This window comes from Diplotaxodon limnothrissa, linkage group LG23 (assembly GCF_057381915.1).
Source record: "Diplotaxodon limnothrissa isolate DT_005_m linkage group LG23, D_limnothrissa_male_GT1.1, whole genome shotgun sequence".
Taxonomy (NCBI): Eukaryota; Metazoa; Chordata; class Actinopteri; order Cichliformes; family Cichlidae; genus Diplotaxodon; species Diplotaxodon limnothrissa.
In genome coordinates this window covers 30,139,596-30,154,356 of record NC_140617.1, presented here as the reverse complement: position 1 = coordinate 30,154,356, position 14,761 = coordinate 30,139,596, and the positions used below count along the sequence as shown (strand labels likewise).

The 14,761-nt window shown below is 38.9% G+C and overlaps 1 protein-coding gene across 1 annotated transcript; it reads right to left on the bottom strand.

Moving 5' to 3' along the window:
• Nucleotides 1-7,533: 7,533 nt before the first annotated feature.
• LOC146608496 (FERM, ARHGEF and pleckstrin domain-containing protein 1-like) lies at nucleotides 7,534-14,065 on the bottom strand. The gene is made up of 4 exons (XM_085347531.1): nucleotides 14,033-14,065; nucleotides 13,162-13,269; nucleotides 12,168-12,319; nucleotides 7,534-7,609 (listed from the first exon to the last, which is right to left on the bottom strand). The coding sequence occupies exons 1-4, from the start codon at nucleotides 14,063-14,065 to the stop codon at nucleotides 7,534-7,536; spliced, it is 369 nt and encodes a 122-aa protein (XP_085203657.1).
• Nucleotides 14,066-14,761: the final 696 nt, after the last annotated feature.

Below are 14,761 nucleotides of genomic sequence, written 5' to 3'. Positions count from 1 at the left end.
CACAAGGAGTTGTTTTGGATTGTCACTGCACTGTCACCGCGGGGAGAAGTCATCGTATCTCTGCACTGCCCTTTCTGGATTACAGACTCGAACTGTTGACTCACCTTTTCACTGTGAATAAATTCACTGTCACTCTGCAAGGAGTCTCGCACCTGAGTCCTTTAACCCAATTCTCCATGACACTGACAAACCTCCATGTCCCTGAGAAAATCACTCCAGCCTGATGCTGTGCACCTAGAAGAATATACTCCAAACCTTTCTCAGAAAAATGAAGATGTACTGTCAGATAAGCTTATTAACACTGACTTTTTACAGTTTACCACCGTTAATTTCCAGGTGAAGCTAATGTGTAAGTGCCTTCAACCTGCATTCTTTTGAATGGCCAGCCTGTGCTTCTTAAAAATGTGATTGCATAGAAGGCTGTGAGGAAATGACCCAGCTGCTTACTTGATTTATGACCTCACCAAAGAGTTTTTTGATGAGTGTGTGGTCTCAAAGAAAGTCTTATTTAATGGCATCTAGGTTAAGAAAGGCTTAGAAGAGGGTTGTCAAACATGAGGCCCAGGGGCCAGATTCAACCCGGCATGTGGGCTTTGGAAAGTTTTAAAGCTTTCCACAATGAGAAAGAGCTCAGATTCCTTTCCTATTCCTTTGTAAAAATTCTTTTCATTTACTACAGTAGAAAAAATGATTTGCACTTTAAATGTGTAGTTAAATGTGTTTATACTGACAGAAAGGAGATTTTCACTGAGTTTGACACTCTAGGCTTAGAGCATTTATATTACACAGATATGAACTCTGATTTTACACTAATCTGCAGACAATGTGTTTAATATTTACATTCTGCACATCTTTGTTTACCTCAAAAATAAAAATTCACCCTGATTTTTTTTGTATGATCTTCCATGTGCTGTGTTCATCCCCTCTAAGGGATAAACTCAATAAAAAGAGGAAAAAAAGAAAATTTTGTATAAGTTTCATTTTGTTCCATATGAACACAATCTATTAATCTTTATTTTAAAATAGTAAAATCCATAAAACCTGAGGAATACTGAAGAGAAGGTAATTAGCAATAAACCAGCAAAATCTCTGTTGGCGTTGGAAGAAGGTTTCAGGTGTTTTTTGAAACAAAAAAAAAAGAATTAAGAATGACATAATTTAAAAAAAAAACATTGCAGGATTTCTTATTGTGTCCAAACTTACATTACATTTAAGTCATCAAATTACATACAGACAGATTGTCATACAATTAAAAACACAATTATTGTGTCCACATTAGAGATGGACCGATCCAATATTATGTATTGGTATCGGTCCAATACTGACGTAAATTACTGGATCGGAAATCGGAGAGAAATAAAAAAAAATGTAATCCGATCCATTAAATATCAAAAAAGCACCTCACAAAACTTGCGACATGGCGTAACTCGGATCATAACCGTAGCACGTGACAGCAGTATGCCTCACGTGATAGTGGCTGTGTGTATTTGTAGCCTCGCGCTACCAATCCAGCATTTCATCTCCGAGGAAGTTATCCCAGTAAAGCAAGTGTGTAAATTCATCTCTGAGTGTTTGTAAACAGTAGCGGTTTTAGATACGGGCGGTTGCCCGGGGCGGCATCACGGGCATCGGCAAAAAAAAAAAAAAAATGCTCGTACTCATGCTGCCCCGACGTCAGCCAGCGCATATTGGGAATGGCATAAGCACCGATCGGTTTTCTATCGCCCATTTGCTGGGAGTAAGGGCGCCCTTCGTTTGCGAGCTGCTTGCAGCGCAGAGAGGAGAGGGCGGGGCTCCGGGGAGCAGCATCTAATAACCAACTCGCAATAAAACAAAATAAAAACAAACCAACAAACACGAAAACACCAGACATTATAATACAGACTTATAATTTGCACTGATGTTTTTTCGAAATTCTATACACGAAAAGTGAGCGCGAGAGCCCTCAGTGCGCCTGCTTGCTGCCGAAGTCAAAGTAAACTTTATTGTCATCTCCGCTACATACAGTCCAGTATATAGAGAGACGAGACGACAAGGCTCCAGTTACAGCAGTTCAAGTAAACAAACAATATATATAAGAAGAGTAAGAAAATAAACATACACTTTAGGACCAGGGGTAAAGGGATCAATAACAATTTAAAATTTACAGTTTGATGATTTAAAGTCTCACACACAACCTGTCGAAAGGGGGGGGGCTGCTTCCAAATAGAGCACATTTCATTTATAATGTTGTAAATCCAAGCCCATTATGTATTCATGATTTGAATCCTGGGTTGTGCGAAATCTCAGAAATGCACCCTAGACAAAGCGAATCTGTGAACTAAGGTGGAGGTGTGTTAGGTTATGTTGTGATGATCCTTGGGTTGTAGGATGGGTGTTTATACTGGAGTGCAAAATTAAAACCAGTGGAAGATGGATAAGAAAAGTTCAAAGCCATCAGGTCCTCAGTTTAGAAAAAAGAGAAAAGAAGAGGAGGCGAAACGAGAAAAAGATACAGGTAAGCAGATGTGTCATTGGATAATGGCAGGTCATCCTGAAACAATCAGAATCAGAATACTTTATTAATCCCTATGTGGGTTACAGTTGCTCCAAGAAGAAATGGTAAAAATAGTAACAGTAACAGAGGGAGTGTTCGCCCAGGGCGCCAAACAGGCTAGGACCGCCACTGTTTGTAAAGCATTCCTGCATTAACCTTTACAACCGATATATGGAGCGACTGCCTCTTCTCTCTCCCTCCCTCTCCTGTTGCTACTTCAATCATGAAACTGATCAATGATCAGCTGATCGGCTTTTCTGTCGCAAGTCCATCTCTCTTACTTGTCTATCGCCCACTTGTTAGAATGTATTTATTATTACTTTCTACACCAGGATTCTTTTCTACGTAGCTGACGGCTGGTAACTGTACAGGGGCGGATCTAGCAAAGTTTAGCCAGGGGGGCCGATAGGGCATTAACAGTGAAAAGGGGGCACAAAGACATACTTTTCTTTCTTATTCTCATTTAAAATGTCTAGCTTTTAATAAAAAAATATCCGAATCTTACACGCAAAGTTTTAATCTGATGTAAAATGTGTAGAAGTCCATTACTGTATATAGTAACTATTAAGTCTAATATACCCTAGTAAGCTATAGTACTTTTTTCTTTGGGAAGATACCATCTGTGCAGTCTGCAGTTCTGTTGAAGAAAGATGTTGAATCTATTTAATTATTCTTGAAAAATAATTTATTTCTGTGCATTTTTTTTCACACTGCATCAAATTAAAGTTGATTACGTCAATTAAGCATCATGAGGTGGAGGGTGGGTGGTTCCCTATTTTTTTTTTTTTTTTTTTTTTTTTTTTTGCTGGGAGTTTTAGAATCCTATTAGTTAGGTTGCTTACTCTTTAAAATACCAGAATAGGGAGGATGGAGCAAGTTTAAGTTTATTAGATTGATCAGTTTTGCTGAACTATGAAATATTTTGGGTGCAGTGCATTTTTTGCATACAGGTATAACAGAATAGCTTTAGTGTTTTTTTTTAACTTGAGTATGAACTTATACAAAAAGCAGCAAGATATTTAAAAAAGTTTTATTGATTAAAAAACACACTATATCGGATTCATATAGTTTTTCAGCAGATATCCAAATTTATGATATCAGTATAGGACATGAAAAGGTGGTATCGTGCCATCTCTAGTCCACATGCACACAGCTTTCTACATAAAGTTTATTTCCAATCTTAAGACACTTTTCATCCATTTCAGAAATATAAAATATTATAAAGCACTGGCCAAATATCAGTGAAACAGAGGAGTGCTCGGAGAAAGTGAGGCCAAAGGGATTCAGATCCTTCGCCCGCGCTCGGGTACGCCTTTTCTCTCGCTTTGGTGGAAGAAAAAAATAACACAATGTGGCGCTCCAGGCTGACAAGGACAAATGGAAAAATTACACATAGAATTACATTGTGGATGACTGCAGACCGTTTTTGCTAATCAAACACTAATGGTGTGGAAAGTGTAATAATAAGGTGAAGAGAGAAGACCTCTGAGTGGAGTCTGTGTAAGGAGTCAGAGGTAATAATTAGTGTCCGCTTGTGCAGCTGGAAGAGTCTTTCCTGGTGTTTGTGCAGTCGAGATCTTCACTCAAGAGAGTATGAGGTGGAGGAATCAATTCAATCCAATTCCATTTTATTTATATAGCGCCAAATCACAACAAAAGTCGCCTCAAGGCGCTTCATAGGTACAGAGAAAAACCCAACAAATATGACCCCCTATGAGCAAGCACTTTGGCGACAGTGGGAAGGAAAAACTCCCTTTTAACAGGAAGAAACCTCCAGTAGAACCAGGCTCAGGGAGGGGCGGCCATCTGCTGCGACCGGTTGGGGTGAGAGAAGGAAAACAGGATGAAAGACATGCTGTGGAAGAGAGAGAGAGAGATTAATAACCGATATGATTCAATGCAGAGAGGTCTATTAACACATACTGAGTGAGAAAGGTGACTGGAAAGGAAAAACTCAATGCATCATGGGAATCCCCGGCAGCCCATTGCAGCATAACTAAGGGAGGATTCAGGGTCACCTGGTCCAGCCCTAACTATATGCTTTAGCAAAAAGGAAAGTTTTAAGCCTAATCTTAAAAGTAGAGATAGTGTCTGTCTCCTGAATCCAAACTGGAAGCTGGTTCCACAGAAGAGGGGCCTGAAAACTGAAGGCTCTCCCTCCCATTCTACTTTTAAATACAACTAGTAGGCCTGCAGAGCGAGAGCGAAGTGCTCTAATAGGGTGATATGATACTACAAGGTCATTAAGATAAGATGGGGCCTGATTATTTAAGACCTTGTATGTGAGGAGCAGGATTTTGAATTCAATTCTGGATTTAACAGGGAGCCAATGAAGGGAAGCCAAAACAGGAGAAATATGCTCTCTCTTTCTAGTCCCTGTCAGTACTCTTGCTGCAGCATTTTGGATTAGCTGAAGGCTTTTCAGTGAGTTTTTTGGACATCCTGATAATAATGAATTACAGTAGTCCAGCCTGGAAGTAATAAATGCATGAACTAGTTTTTCAGCGTCACTAAGAGACAGGATATTTCTAACTTTAGAGATGTTGTGCAAATGGAAGAAAGCAGTCTTACATATTTGTTTAATATGCGCGTTGAAGGACATGTCCTGGTCAAAAATGACTCCAAGGTTCCTCACAGTGTTACTGGAGGCCAAGGTAATGCCATCCAGAGTAAGAATCTGGTTAGATACCATATTTCTAAGATTTTCACGGCCGAGTACAATAACCTCAGTTTTATCTGAATTAAGAGCAGAAAGTTAGCAGCCATCCAGGTCTTTATTTCTTTAAGACATTCCTGCAGTTTAACTAATTGGTGTGTGTTACCTGGCTTCATGGATAGATAGAGTTGCGGGTCATCTGCATAGCAGTGAAAATTTATGCTGTGCCTTCTAATGATGCTGCCTAGGGGAAGCATGTATAATGTAAATAGAATTGGTCCTAGCACTGAACCCTGTGGAACTCCATAATTGACCTTGTGTGTGAAGAGGACTCTCCATTTACATGTACAAATTGGAGTCTATTAGATAGATATGATACAAACCACTGCAGTGCAGTACCTGTAATACCTACAGCATGTTCTAATCACTCTGATAGGATATTATGGTCGACAGTATTGAACGCTGCACTAAGGTCTAGCAGGACAAGCACAGAGATGAGTCCACTGTCAGAGGCCATAAGAAGATCATTTGTGAGTGATGTTCGATTCGTGAACGAATCGTTCAATACTCGAGAATCACTTTACTGACTCGTGAATCATGATTCACAAGCCCAACTGACTCACTGACTCATCCCTGTTGCTGTTAGCAAACTAATTTCATTAGTAGAAATATATCTAGCTTATAATTAAAATTGTGGGGGGGGGGGGAACAACAGCCAGTTTTGTAACAAAAGCATTTCTGCCCTGAACTGGAAGAAAAAATCCTGAGTAGATCACATCAAGAAAATAGCTCCGAGGTTCAGAGTAGCATTGCTCTGCTAACATGCTAACAACACATTTGAGCTACTCACCCCCTCCCTTCCTGTGCTCAATCGTAAGCATAAGCGAATCACTCAGGACTCACTAACCCCCTCCCTCCTGTGCTGAATCATAGAGCGAACGAACCACTCAGGACTCACTCACCCCCTCCCTCCTGTGCTGAATCATAGAGCGAGCGAACGAATCACTCACTCACTCACTCACTCACTCACTCACCCCCTCCCTCCTGGCTCACAGCTTAGAATAGAATAGCCTTTATTGTCATTGTACAGAGTGCAACGAAATTGGAGTGCCACTCCCTTGGTGCAAGTGTCAATAATAAATATAAATGTAAAATATAAAAAGTACAAAAAAACAATCGTAAGTACTCAAACAATAGTATGTACAATATATACAGGATAGCAGCATTAACATAATGACAGTATGAATAGCAGCATAATATAATGACAGTGACGGTATGGAATAGGTTCAATTGTTTTTGTGCTTATTTACTACGGTGATAGCTCCGGGAAAGAAGCTATCCCTGAATCTGTTTGTCCTGGTTTTATGTGACCTGTACCGTCGGCCTGACGGTAATAGTTCAAACAGTTGGTTGCTGGGGTGAGAGTGGTCCTTGATGATATTGCCAGCTCTGCTGAGGTACCGAGAGTTTGCAGTGACCTCCAGGCTGGGCAGAGAGCAGCCAGTGATCTTCTGGGCTGTGTTGATGACCCTCTGCAGTACTTTCCTGTCCGCAGCTGAGCACCCTGCATACCATGATGTTATGCCGTACGTTAGGAGGCTCTCTATGGTGGCTCTGTAAAATGTCACCAGCAGCCTCTCCTCCAGGTTGTTCCTCCTGAGCACTCTCAGAAAGTGGAGACGCTGCTGGGCCTTTTTAACCACCGCCGTGGTATTTGCAGTCCAGGAGAGGTCATCAGAGATCTGCACGCCCAGAAACCTCATGGAGTGTACCCTCTCCACACAGTTCCCGTGAATGTAAAGTGCTCTGCACTTCCTGAAGTCCAAGATAAGTTCTTTAGTTTTCGTGGTGTTCAGTTGGAGGTTGTTAACTGAACACCACTCAGTCAACCAAGAAGCTTCTTCTTCTTATTGGTTGGCAACCAATGTTAAGGCGCATTACCGCCCCCTGGCTCACAGCTCAGTGGACATTTAGATGAGAAAATATATATTTGACACACTTAAGGAAAATACTAATAAAATACAAATAAACAAAATAAATGTTTATTAAGCAATTTTGATAGGAAATTGCTTAATTTTAGAAATGTTTTTGCTCTTCTTTGCTCTATAAAATAGTTGTTTGTTTGTTTGTTTTTTAATCATTCATCTTAGCAGTGGGATTTACATGAAAAGAGAAACAAATTAAGTTTGAGTGAAAATGTAAATTTTTTGCACTCTCTGGTCAACTGACTCAGTGAATCAAATGACTCAAAAAACTCGATTCACTTTGGTGAGTGACTCATTAAAACTCGATTCAGTAAAAAGAATCAAATTTACCATCACTACACCAAGTGGAGGAATCATCAGTAAAGGTCTTTCCTGGTGCTCGGCAGTGATCGGCTAGTAGAGCAGGTTGCGCTCCGGATCACCTCCATCCACCTGGTGGGAAAAAAGGATTTATATCAGTAGCTTCAAACATTGATTGAAATATATCAAACATCGCAGAAGTTCTGTTGGAATACTCCGTCCATCCGTTTACTCCACACTGTAAACCCGAATAAGTTACCAGAACTCAAAAAAATTGAGGCAATCGATTGCCTCAATTTTTTTGAGTTGATCAACTCAAAAGTCAAATTTTTCCAGAACATAAAAGTTTGGATTACATGGTACTTGTATCTTTTGAGAACGGTCAACTCAAATATTTGCAGTTAATATGACTTAAAGTTTCAAGTTTACAAATTCAAAGAAATAAGTTCACAGAACTTATAAAAAATAAGTACACAACCACAACATTTTTATGTTAACAAAACTCAAATGTTTATTAGTTTGTGTTGTCATTATTTTAAGTACACGTTAGTCAAATATGTTGACTACTTGATACTTAAAAACATGTGACCCAAAACTTAAAATTTTTGAGGCAATTGATTGCCTCAATTACACTGAGTATCGGTAACTTAATATGCAAAAGTCATAAACATCTGCCATTGAACAGTATCTTGCCTGCTCCCTTTTAGCACTATGTTGAAATTAAATACATTTTTTTTTTAAATAAATAAATAAATTAAAAATAATTAACAAAAACATTTATAAATTAAAATAAGTAGACCAAAAATTGTTTAGTCAGGAAAACTGTCAGAGTAATGAAAAATAATGCCAAATAATAATAAATAATATCAAAATGTGCTTTTGGCTCTCTGGCTCTCTGGCTTTTGGCTCTCTGGCTAATATCTGAATAATATCTGAATATCTGAATAAGGCAACAGGGCAGCAATTTGAGTGAATTACAATGCTATTTGTTTTACATTAACCAGTATCAAACAGTGAAATTTAGGTCATCTTGCGCAGCCCACAATGTTTTGGAAATAGTATTACGAAAAACATTAAAACACACAAAACATTAGTGTTGCTTTGCATTATGTTAATGAGAACAAAGGCACGTTGTATAGTTTGGACCTATTGGCTGAATGCAATAACGTTTTGAGGCATTATTTAGATAAAAGGAGAGAACTTTGAACTAGCCTTTTATAATGCTTCACCCTGCATCCTTCTTTCAGATGAGTTCCTACATAACCAAGTCATTCTTGAGGGTCTGTAACCTGGGTGACAGTTTACCACTTTCTAGACCAAGTAAAATCTTTTGAGTAAATTCTAAAGTGTTGGTCAGGGCTTTGGGGTAGCTGAGGTGCATAGATCAGTCCAAACATTACCAGGAAGGCTTCACCAAATCTGGGGAGACTGAACACGGCATCCCTTTCAATGACGACAGAGATTTTCACAGGTTGGTAGTGAACTGGACTTGTCGTGTCATGGTCACTAATGACAGTGAAGAGGGCCACTTCAACACCATCAAGCTCCAACTCATCAGATTCGTCCTGAATTAATGAAAAAGAGATACTAATCACAATCTAACCCAAGAAATACAACAGACGACATATAATTTCTCATTTTACCAACTCCAATTGAGATCCAATACCTCTTTTACAAGGGAGACCTGAGTCTCACTGTAAGAGGTGAAAAACAGAAGATCCATGTTCTGCACACATAAATCAGCTAATTCACCAGAGAATCAAGTGGTGTGAGATAGACTGAAACTAAGCTAAAGGAAATACACAGGAAAATGTTTTACTAAACATCTTATCACTTTCAACAAAACACCAATTCAGTTCATTCGTAGTGAGGAGACAGAAAAGACCATACATGGAAACCGTATGGGTAGACTAAACAAAGGTAAGTCCAAACAGTGCATCAAAATACATGTTTGTACTTTGATGCACTGTTTATATACACAGTAGTATCTGTTAGATACTTAAGGACACTCACAGTGCAGGTTCTGAAAAATCCAGAGACATCCTCACGCAGATAGACAGGAAGGGCGTGGAGAACGGTAGTGCGCTTGGTGTGGATATCATGGATTTCCTATTTCCAGATAAAAACAGAATTGTATATACTGGTGAGTTTACTGAACAACAACAACAACAACAGTCAAATCAGAACATATGTCCACAAATAACCTGTTCACATCTTTAATACAGTCAGACAAATAGCAAACACAAAGTGGAGTAATAGCAAAATTCAAAAAGCTCATTTAAATCATTGAACCTGTCCAATGTTCCACTGGTTCAACCTATGAAATGTGTAACAATCTATTATTACCTGTTCATTGTGAATTCTTAGAATTTCAGCCAGGGCATCAGCTGTCTTCCCAGTTTTTGATGCCTTCTGTCTGAATAAGGTCATCAGTCGAGGAAGATGGCGGTCAAGTTCAGCGTAGAATGTATTGGGCAGGTTCTGATTTGTAATCCGCTGAAACTCTGCATACAACTACAGCAGAAGGACAATACAGTTCAATTTGAAGAATCTCGCACATCTTTATAAAGCAGCAAAAAGCTGCCACATGAGTAAGAATTACAATTTTCATTTTAAAGAGAGCTGATCCATATTACCTCAGACTCCATTTTTAGAGCAGGCCAGAGGTCCAAGAGCTCCTTCACTCCTTCACAACCCTAACCCTGCACATATAGTTTAAAATATAGCGTTTCTAACAAGAAAACAGCTTGAAAGCACTCTCACTGCAGACAGGCATCTCCGTTGTGTAACTGCAGGGACAACGGGCTTGTTTGGACCCAACTATTCTGAGTCATGAGAGGGGGTTTAAAAATTTAAAGAGATTAAAACACTTTGTTTCATACTAGGCGACCGGGCGCCACCTCTAGAACAAGTAGTATCTAACTTTTTAAACAGCCTGCGACCCTCATTACAACAACTTAATGCTAGCTCTGCAAGCGCAAAGTTTCCTTCGGGGAGAGCAGCAAAGCACATAAAAAACACGGACCCGACATTTCTGCTATTCTTTTCGACACGCACCCAAAATACAACTAAATATTCGTATTTTAACAATAAACTAATATCAACATTGAAAACTTACTGTAAGTCCAGTGATGCTAGTTGCTGCGGTTAGGTCCAACTTTCTCCAGTCGTCCGTGTTGCCTCTTTGGTGCTGTTCCCGCCCATATACCTTTACTTCTTCTGTGTTTCGTATTAATGCTCATTAGCGCCGCCTTCCGCTTCGGAGGGTGAATCAGAGATTAACTCGGAATAAAAATTGATTCCTGCAGCTGCTCAACACTTGCGGAAAATATTAAAAATATATATGTAGGATACATTGATAAAACAATGAATATTAAAATAAATACATTTTGTCTTCCACTAATGCATTTAAGACAATTTGATTTCACTTATTTGGTGAAACACTTTGAGATTTTATTGTATTTTAGCATGTGCTACATAAATTAAGTTTATTATTAAATCCTATACTTGAAACAACAAAAATAACAGGACTTTACCATTCTTATATGTCCTAACTTAACTGTGTTACGTTGTGCTTAAGTTATGATTTTAAGTGATGCTTACTTAATATAGAAATAGTTCAATTCAATCAAATATTATTAGTTTCATTTACTCAAAAAGAAGAACATGTTACACGAACTTGACATATTTAAGTTAACAGAACTTTTTAAAGACTTTGAGTATACACTACTTAATCTATTTAATTACTTTGAACATTCGGGTTTACAGTGCACCTTATCTAATTTATGGCCATGGGAGGGGCTGAAGCATATCCCAGCTATCATAGGGCGAGAGGTGGGGTGCACCCTGGGAAGGTTGCTAGTCGGTTACAGGGCTAAGGAGACTGTTTGAATAGTGTTACTGTTAATATTCACTTTTTAAAATACTTAATGCTTTCCTTACTTGGGTTTGCTCACAAAACGTTCTATTAAAATAATTTAAATATATAATGCAATACAACTTGGTAAATTGAACTAGACAGAAATTGACTTTTACATTTAAAATGAAACAATTTATCTGAATTTCAGAAGAGGGCCCAGACTATAAGCAGTCTCTTTCCTGTAGTTTGTAATTGTTTTTTCTAAACCTGTTTATTGGACCCACACATAGCATGTAGAAATGCCTTTCAGCTGTTCAAGTGTCAGATTAAATTTTAAGCCTTTATTTACAAGTGCTCTTTAAATGAGTGTCACTCTCTTACCATCTGTGCTAGAGAGAAAATCTAAATGTTTCAGAAAGAAGAGAAGATGAGCTTTATATTTAGAACATGATATTCAGTGTATGAACACATATAGTAAATGCATTTCCAAATATTCCTAAAAAAAAATTTTTTCATTTTAATTTTCCAGGCTTTAGATGACACCTGAGACCACTGCATACCCATATGAGTTGCCACTCACAGCTTAGCCACATCCTAAGGCATATTTTGCTTTATTTTCTATTTTACTGTAAAAATGGTGACAATTTAAAAAGTCAGCATCAAGCTGTGGAGTTGTTCTGGACATTAAAAAGATTTAAGGAATTTATCAAACGTTGTAAAAGATGGATGTAGCTTCAGAGAGTCGGATTAAAAAAATAAAAGGATGGTTTAAGTTAAAGCACGTTGTAACTAATTGCATTTCTGTATTTGCCTCTATTACTGTACACCCACCTCTCAAAGGTGTACTCGCTCTCTGATCTGAAGTAGTAGACGTGAGACTTGAAGTGGAGTTTGAAGATGTAGTCCTTGTGGATGTTTTCTGACTCCGATGGGACGGTGACAGAGTAGCCCAGCAGAGGGAGGCTCGCCAGAGGGTAGTCATCCTGCACATGAGTCAGAAGAGGGAAACATCTGTTAATACAACCTCTACTATTAAACTGATCAGAGTAACCGAAACTACATTCTGTGGCTGCGACTGCACAAATTCAATCTAATTCAATCAGTGTTGGGGAGTAACGGAATACATGTACCACCATTACGTATGTAAAATACAAAATATGAGTAACTGTATTCCATTACAGTTACTGTTTAAAAAGGTAGTATTCAGAATACAGTTACTTTGTTGAAATGAATGGATTACACGGTGGTATTTTCCTGTTTCTGTCACCTCTCTATTTTTGGTTTCCACCAAAACACACATTATGAGGCTTCTAATGCCTGGGTCTCAATCTTGCCGCCCATGTCACCTCTACATGCGGCCCGCATAATGACGTGAAGAAATATTTTAAAGAATTATATATACGTGCGGAATAGTTTTCTATATGAGATCGCTGCAAAAAGTGCAGCCTTACCTATTGTCCACCCTACTGTTACTCATTTTATATTAAGATTTAAACATCTAGTTTGTTTTAGTATGGCGAGTAACCTTCAGTAAAAGTAATAAATCACACAGCAATAGTACATTCATGTAGTTGTATAAAGTATGATAATATATTAAGTATTCAGAATACGTTACTCTCATTGAGTAACGTAACGGAATACGTTACAAAATACACTTTGGGCCTGTATTCTGTAATCTGTAGTGGAATACATTTTAAAAGTAACCTTCCCAACACTGAATTTAATAAATTTTAAAGACACTATCAGCTTCCCACTTTGAATTATCAAGTCAAACCATTCCTGCGTATTTGCACTGTAACTGCCAGTGTTTTCCTTCTCGTCTTACCTGGTGTGACTTGTAGAAAAACAGACTGAAGTTGGTGAAAACCACCCAGAGTTTCTGCCAGCCATTGCTGTTCTTAAACTTCCTTAGCAGGTTACCTGAGAGCTGGTTCTGCGAGGGCGACAGAAGAAAGGAGAGAGCAAAAAGCAAATGGATAAAACAATCAATGATGCAACACAGTGTTAGTCTAACTGGATGTTAAAACGGAGGAGATTATGGGAAAGAGAAAGCCATCAGGTCCTGTCAATGTAATATACTCATGTTGAAATTTAGCGTGAGCATCAGTAGTGCAAAAAAATGCATAAATATTTGCGAATTTTAGGAAAAAATTGTTTTACTCATTTGTCATAAGCAGACTAAACATCCTGCAAACTACTTACATTGATTTAGATATATGTATTTATCTTATTTATTATAAGAGTCATTTATTAATTTATTTCTGATTTGTATAGCTAAACACGTTTGCAGCTGTTGCAGTACCTCTCTAATCCAGCTGGTGTTGCTAAAAGACAGGCTGTGTTTTCTGTACCAGCAAACCAGCAAAGCAAGAGATGCGGGCCCCTGAAGTCTGCTGAGGGGCCTCATCAACTCACTGGCCGCACTACTGATGGCCTCTACCAATGTTAGTGCACACAGATGCAGAAATAGAGATACAGATGGACACCGATGGAGAAAGACAAAAACACAGATATGAGCAGAAAGAAAAGACACAAAGGACACCGGGGCAATGGTTCTTTGAGCAAGAAGAAGAAGACAGAACAGCGGTAAACAAGTGGGACACAAACAAGCAGTTGGACTCCAAAGTCAGAGGTGGGAAGGAAAAACAGGGAATGTGGCAGGAGAAGAAAGACGAACACAAACACGGCAATGGTACCTCCACAGCTATGCTAAAGTCCACCATGGACATGCTGGTGTTGCCATGCCATCAGATGTGCATGGACTGAAACCTATATCAGCTGCCCAGCTGAGGGAAGACGCAGGCTGCAGGTTGACAGGCTACAGCAGAGCTAATTAATGTCGAAGTTGCCAATACTAAATGACTTATTTCTAAGGTAATTAATGACACATTTCATTAAATGTTTAATGATGTATTCAATATTTAATGGTTTATTTGTTTGTTTGCTTAATTTTAGATTTCAGTATAGTATAAAACCCTTTTTTCTGGGTCCTTTCCCACAATGCAATTTTTTTCTTTAGCGCACTTTAGCGTCCTCTGTTGTTTCCGCCTTTATTTGAAGCACTTCCACGCATGCGTCGTCCTTGGCATGTCCTCAAACTGTTACGGTGGTTCATTTTTACAGTAGAAGAGCTACTTACTGCTTATTCAAGGTGGGTCTGCGCTTCTTTGTGGTAGTTTTATCACTGAGCGCCAAGCAGAAAAAACGTGTGTCACTTTACAGCATATGCTTTAAAACTACACTTCCAGTATCTGTATTTTTCTTACAGCTCGAGCAAGTTCGAGGATGGGCCCATGTCCCCTTTTCGGGCTGTGCCCGGCTGTGCCCCATGGACTAAGGCCCAGCCACCAGATGCACCCTCTTCGGGCCTGAGAAAATCACTCCAGCCTGATGCTGTGCACCTAGAAGAATGCTCTGCAAACCTT